This window comes from Charadrius vociferus, unplaced genomic scaffold (assembly GCF_000708025.1).
Source record: "Charadrius vociferus isolate BGI_N301 unplaced genomic scaffold, ASM70802v2 scaffold2, whole genome shotgun sequence".
Lineage (NCBI taxonomy): Eukaryota > Metazoa > Chordata > Aves > Charadriiformes > Charadriidae > Charadrius > Charadrius vociferus.
The window spans coordinates 4,177,622-4,184,081 of record NW_009647595.1 but is presented as its reverse complement, the minus strand read 5'-3'; the positions used below and the strand labels follow the sequence as shown (position 1 = coordinate 4,184,081).

Below are 6,460 nucleotides of genomic sequence, written 5' to 3'. Positions count from 1 at the left end.
ATAAATGTCTAAGCACATTTATTCGATGTGATTAAAATGAACAAACCAATTGCTTCAGCCATCCAGCTTTCATCCCGAATCAGTGAGATAACTTCAGTGCTTTTGCTTCTTGCCAGGGACACAGGCAGTGCTGACCTCAGAGCTGCAACCTATCTGATAACTTTATGAAAATTTTAAAGGGTCTTAGCGACCTTTTAGCTTCTTTATTATTTTCCCACTGTGCTTAACCCATGTTCCATTTTTATGCATAACAGTGAACGGATATTTAGATCAACATCAAAGTCCCGATTTGTTCCCTTGGAGCTGGATATTTCAATAAAAGCTGCTAAGAATTTGTTTTTTTCTGCCAAGTTCAGAATTCATCTCTCTCCTATTTTGCTATAGAGATGGGATCCACTGAGGAGTTTCTCTTTGAAGACCAGGACTTCTCCTCTGAACTGCTGAGGCAGCTGAATGCTCTGCGGCAGAGTGGGATGCTGACTGATGTTACCCTCTGCTCTGGGGGCTTCGAAATTCCCTGCCACCGAAACGTGCTGGCTTCCAGCAGTCCGTACTTCAAGGCCATGTTCTGTAATGACTTCAGAGAGAGTCACCAGGCTAAAGTCACCCTGAAGGGCATCGACGCCGAGATTTTGGATCAGATTATCCTTTATGTTTACACAGGGGAGATTCTTATAACCACTGAGAATGTCGCCCGTCTATTGGAGACGGCCTCCATGCTGCAGTACACTAAGCTGTTTGAGGCCTGCTCTGCTTACCTCCAAGACAAGCTGACACCTGACAACTGTCTGAGCATGATCAGACTGGCAAAAGTCTTGAACTGCCAAAGCCTGAATAAGAAAGCCAAGGCTATGGCTTTGAAATGCTTTCCTGAGGTGGCCTCTTCTGAGGACCTGAAGGACCTTTGTCCCTTGGAGCTCATCGATTACCTTGGGGATGATGAGCTCTGCGGGGAGGAGGAGCAGGTCTTTGAGACACTGATGGTCTGGATCCGGCACGATCTCCAGGCAAGACAACGCTACATCCAAGAGTTGTTCAAGAAGGTCCGGCTTCAGTACGTCCATCCAACTTTCCTCTTCCACTTCATCGCCAATGACTCCCTTGTTCAGTCCTCGCCCACTTGTAGGAGCATCCTTGAGTCAGCCCGGAGACATATGTTTTCCTTGTACAGCACCAACGCACCTGACATCAAGCCCATGCTGCATGTTCCTCGCAGGTACTCCAACCAAGAGTTCCTCATCATCGTTGGTGGCAGGAAGGACAGCCAGCAGACGACAAGGGATGTCCTGCTCTATGATGACAAGACGAACCAATGGCTAAGCTTGGCCAAACTTCCCATGCGCCTGTACAAAGCCTCTGCAGTGAGCGTACACAGCAATATTTATGTGCTTGGAGGGATGCCTGTTAGCAATAAGAAAAGCCCGGTCAGTGATAATATTTACATTTACTCCCTCAAACTCAATCAGTGGAGGTTGGTTGAGCACATGTTAGTTCCACGTTACTCCCACAGAAGCTTGGTGTATAAAAATTATATTTTATCATTTGGTGGAATTGGTGAAAACCAGGAAATCCTTAATTCTGTGGAAAGATACGATAGCGTCTACAACACCTGTGAAAGCATGGCAAAGATGCCTGTTGCCGTCCTTCACCCTGCTGTTGCTGCCAAAGACCAGAGGGTCTACCTTTTGGGGGGAGAAGACATTATGCAAAACCCTGTCCGGCTGATCCAGGTAATGGTCAGTCCTGCTTGTTGTAGGCAGTTTCATCTAGGGTATTCAGCAGTTCATCACCCTCCTGAGAAAATCAAACCCCCAAAAAATCTTTATTGTGAGTTGCAGCAAGAAGCAGGATGAGTTGACACATGGCTTCAGGGCAGCCTTGTCTGCAAGGAGCGTTGCAACTCTTTCATTTTTCCCTTTGATGGTTTTTCAGGCACGAGCCCCAAAGCACTTCTTTGGGTGTCAGTCAGCTCTGCTGCTGGTGGGCACTGGGGCCAAGGCAGGTGATGCTATGGCAGGCAGTGGCCGACCCCCTTGCCTGGCTTCATGCCTGTAGCCAATCTCACTGAAATCAGTGTTTTCCACTCCGTGGCCAAGCTGGAGTCTCAGCTGTGCACCTGCTTGCTCGCAGCAAAAGCAGAGATTCACGATCATTAGCGCAATTAGATTCTCACTCATCAAACGGCCAGGACTTAAACTGACAGTTATTTCGTATAAACAGTTGTGTTAAAAATGTGGCTCCTGCCACATGTTGCTGGCTCTCTGCCTGCTTTCAGTGGTTACACTCTATTAGGAGGAAAAAAATACATTAAATCCTTTCTTATCTGATTTGATGCTTTAGCAACATTGTAGTGTTGCTTTCGCCATGAGTGTTTTTTACTGGTTTAGGTGTTTTAACTTAGTAGGTTCATTAGAGGCTAAGACGACAGCCAGCACATGAGCAATACTTCTCTACGGTGATAACACTACTTGATTATCAGGGGGAAGGAAATGTGTTTATCAGTTAGTGGGGAGATGTCCTGGAGATATTTGCTATATTAAGAAGCGGATGACGTGACATAAAAGTTTGTGTCACCCAGATACAGATGACTGAATGATCATCATCTGGCAACAGCTCTTTTTCTCACATAAATTGATGACTTAGATATCACTCTAAGTCCCATCAACAAGTCTCTTTGCCAATCTGAGTGCATACCAGCCACCAGCACAAATATAGCAGCTGGGCAAACGCAGTGGCTGCCAGCAGAGATGGGTGAAGTTGAGGTTTGTTTGCCCAGGAAATTGCTAAGGCTGAGGAAGGAATACACAGAATAACTGGAAAATGAAATGAAACGGCTTGCACTTCAGGAGAGCATTATCCAGGAGTTAGTGATTTAATGGCCATACAAAGATTTACAGCTGAGCAGCTTGCATATGGCAGATACACTCTGCCTTAGTGCATGTGCTAGCTTCTCCTAAGCAGACAAGCCTGGAGAACTAGAATGCTTTCCAAGGGGACTTATTAGGAAAAAAAGTGGGTAAATTATCAGATTTCCAGCAGTTCAAGCCAGAGCATTGTATTCATTAGGACAAAATAAAAAACATAAGTTCCTCTGCAATTACAATTTCCAGTTAAAATGCAACATAAACAGCTGTGTGTGTATCTTTATTTGTCAGGTTTACCATGTCTCCAGGAATACATGGTTTCGGATGGAAACCAGAGTGGTGAAGAATGTCTGTGCACCAGCTGTCTTGATTGGAGACCAGATTATCATCGTAGGTGGTAAGGGCTCCGTTTCACCTTCCCTCCTGCCTCCCCTTGCCCAGCTCCTGCAGGATTTCGCAGCCTTACTGCTTGGGGTGCTCCCTCAAAAAGGACGTGGAGCTTGGAAAGGAAAGGAGGAGTGTGTCCACCCTCCATACACATCTCTCATGCGGTCTCATGGCCATGGAAGTGGGGACAATTTCTCCACGAGGCATCTTCTGAATCCAAGTAGCAGGACCTGGGTGGGGGGAAACTGGGGAAAAGCCAATGCGAGTTGCTGCTCTGCAGAAGGAGGGAGGAAGCCAAGGGCATGGGGGTCCTGCTCCTCCCCTGCTGACTCACAGCCTGGCCCTCCCTGACTGCTCTTCTTGGAAGGGTGGAAAGCACAGTTACCACAAGGGCATGGATGGTGTGTTGGGATGGGGGGGCTGCAGGGATATGAGGGGTCAAACAGTCCTGTAGCTCCCTCCTGGAGGTAACTGTGAAATGTCCTGAGAGGGGCAAGAAACTCTGAGAGGGGAAAATTCTCAGTGTCTTTTTCAGCCTGAGGATCAGGCTCTGCCCATGGCACTTTGATGGATCACATGGCATTGGTAGTTTGGTGCTCTACAGTCCTTAATGCAGCTCCCCTGACCACAGGCTGGCATGAGGAAGCACGTGTTAGATTATTTAAGAGAAAATGAGACATAGGGAAGCTTTAGCAGAGCAGAGGACTGAACCCAAATCACACAGGACTCAAATGTGGCGTTATCCCTCAGCAAGAGGCCACTGCTACCCTTTGCAGTGAGAACAGGGGACAGCTGAGTCAAAAGGTCCAAGACTATCAGTCTGCTGTGTGGCAGATTACCCTGACCTCAGACCACAGTGCCCAAAGTACAGTATTTTCAACTCTCTTATGTTCAAATGCATTAATCTGGAGGGCATGTATTGACCCAAGTCTGCTGATGATCAGCTTAAGTTCTCAATTTATTTTTTTATTTATCTAACAAAAGCCACAGAAATTCATGTTAACTTTAAACATCTTTCATTTTACCTGAAAGCAGAGAGATTCACCATAGTCGAGCTTTATTTACCAGCTTCAACGCCAAAACATTGGCCAAACACCCTTAGTTTATCACCAACAGTAAAACCCACAAAAATAACATTTTCTCTTAACAGCTTTCATCACATTTCAGGTCGTCTTTGCATGACTGGTCACATCATAATAAAGGGGAGTGTGTTGGCCTAAACAAGATTGATTTTCATTAGGGAAAGTGGCTTCAAGGCCTGCAAAACATGTCCCAAAGCAGTTTGTTTGCCATGGCCACTCTTGATTATTTACAGGGATACGTGGGGAAGCTACTGCTGGTTACCAAGCTCCCACATCTCCATTGCTGCAGACCAATGGCCCTGGTACCAGCCCTTACCTCTCAGCAGATGCAAGGTTACATCACCCCTCAGTGGAAGAGCTGTCCATTGGGTCACTGGCATGGTGGCCAGCACAGATGTGGCACCAAGGGCTTTGGGTGTGGAGTGAGCACCAGTGGCATGGGGCTGTTGAGTGCCCAGCTCCATTCAGTAGACAGCTACGACTCCAACCCAACAAGGCATTGTTGCTCCCTCCCCATGTGCCTCTGTATTTCTGAGTGAAGCTCTAGGAGTCTGTCAGGTGAAAAGAAATACTTCAGGACTTTTGAAGGTGCATACAGAAAACTGCAAGCTCCAGCTGTCTTTGACAGGTCGCTTGCCTGATGTGACGGGGTTTATGGTGCTCGTTGAACCTTGGCTCCCAAGGTGGTATGAGACAGGATGAGGACAAACAGGAATGGAAGATAGACAGATAGGCATTCTTGTGACACATCATCACTTCCCAGCTGAGATATCTTAATTCTGCCAAATTATGTACCCTTATAGGTTTTATTGAAGACTAGCAGGAAATATATTATTATTACTCTTTCCGCTGACCATAAACTCTAATTCCCATCTGTCTCTTCCACCTCTGGCTTCACATTTAGGGTACACCCGGAGAATAATTGCTTATGATACAAAAGGCAACAAGTTTGTTAAATGTGCAGACATGAAGGACAGACGAATGCATCACGGGGCCACTGTCATCAAGAACAAGCTGTATGTCACAGGAGGACGATGTCTCACCACAGACAATGTCATTGAGGACTTGGATTCTTTGGACTGCTATGACCCAGAGACCAACACATGGACACCAAAGGGAAAACTGCCACACAAACTCTTTGACCATGGGTGCCTTACACTCCAGTGTGTCCCCTGTTCTAACCTTCTCTAAAAGACATTTAGCACTTCCCAGGACATTTTGTGCTTTCCTGCCCAGAAAGGACTCACCTTGCTCTGCAGAGAGGGCATGGGGAATCCTCATGGGATCCCACAAAGTCCTGACCTTGAAGGCACCAGCGGCATTAGTCATTCCCCAAGCGCTCTGCCAGAAAGGTCATGAGCTTTGTGCTCGTGCCATATTCACCTGACCAGCATTGCATGTGGTGCTGCTAAGTCCAGCCCGGGGGCCCGACCCAGAGTCTCAGCAGAAAATAGGGAAAAAAATACTGGGTAAGAACCTGGTGCAGGATTTGGACTTGTACAGACATTAAAGTGAAAGATGAGTAGGGATGCTGGTATCTCCAGTGAAAATAAGATCTGGGTAACCTGGATTTGTGTTAGCATGCAAACTCAGCTGTGTGCCATGTTCCTTTGCTACTCGGTGCTGACCAAGCTTTCCATTTCAAGTCGTGGGAGCATTTGGAATAGGAAGCCCCAATCTCTAGTCTTGTAACCAGCCCAGCAGCAACTGCCTGCATTACCTACAGTAGTCATAAGAAAGAAAACGTTAATGTTCCTAACATCAAATTGGAAATTAGCAAAGGGCTGATACTTCAACCTGAACTATCACATTACAACAAGGTGCAGATTTGACTTCTCTGAGCTACCTCTCTTGCACAGGGCAGGGAAGATTTTTGTTCCGTCTCTCTGCTCTCCAATGGAGCAGGAGAAGCGGGAATGGAAACGAAGCTTGTCTGTGTCTTCTTTTTCGAGGGATTTTGTTTTACAGGGACTTTGCTCCTCCTTTTGCATCGGCGATAGCAGGTAGGGTTGGTTAGGAAGCCCTTTGGCTGATGGAATTCCTGAAATCTGGAATAGCAGAGGGGACACATGGCGGAAAAGGGATGTAAAAGAGAAGAGGTATTTGGGAGGAACAATTTTTTTTCCC

General features: G+C 46.6%; 1 protein-coding gene across 1 annotated transcript; it reads left to right on the top strand.

The window, feature by feature from the left end:
- Positions 1-386: 386 nt before the first annotated feature.
- KLHL38 (kelch-like family member 38) lies at positions 387-5,524 on the top strand. The gene is made up of 3 exons (XM_009881003.1): positions 387-1,730; positions 3,156-3,261; positions 5,238-5,524. Exons 1-3 carry the CDS (start codon positions 387-389, stop codon positions 5,522-5,524), a joined length of 1,737 nt encoding a protein of 578 aa, XP_009879305.1.
- The last annotated feature ends 936 nt before the right edge of the window (positions 5,525-6,460 follow it).

What these genes read in the sequence shown, in the direction of transcription:
- KLHL38 (XM_009881003.1), top strand. Translation starts at nt 387, where the DNA reads ATGGGATCCACTGAGGAGTTTCTCTTTGAAGACCAGGACTTCTCCTCT. An exon ending in ACCCTGTCCGGCTGATCCAG is followed by an intron (nt 1,731 to 3,155) that starts GTAATGGTCAGT and finishes TTTATTTGTCAG; the next exon opens with GTTTACCATGTCTCCAGGAA. An exon ending in CCAGATTATCATCGTAGGTG is followed by an intron (nt 3,262 to 5,237) that starts GTAAGGGCTCCG and finishes CTTCACATTTAG; the next exon opens with GGTACACCCGGAGAATAATT.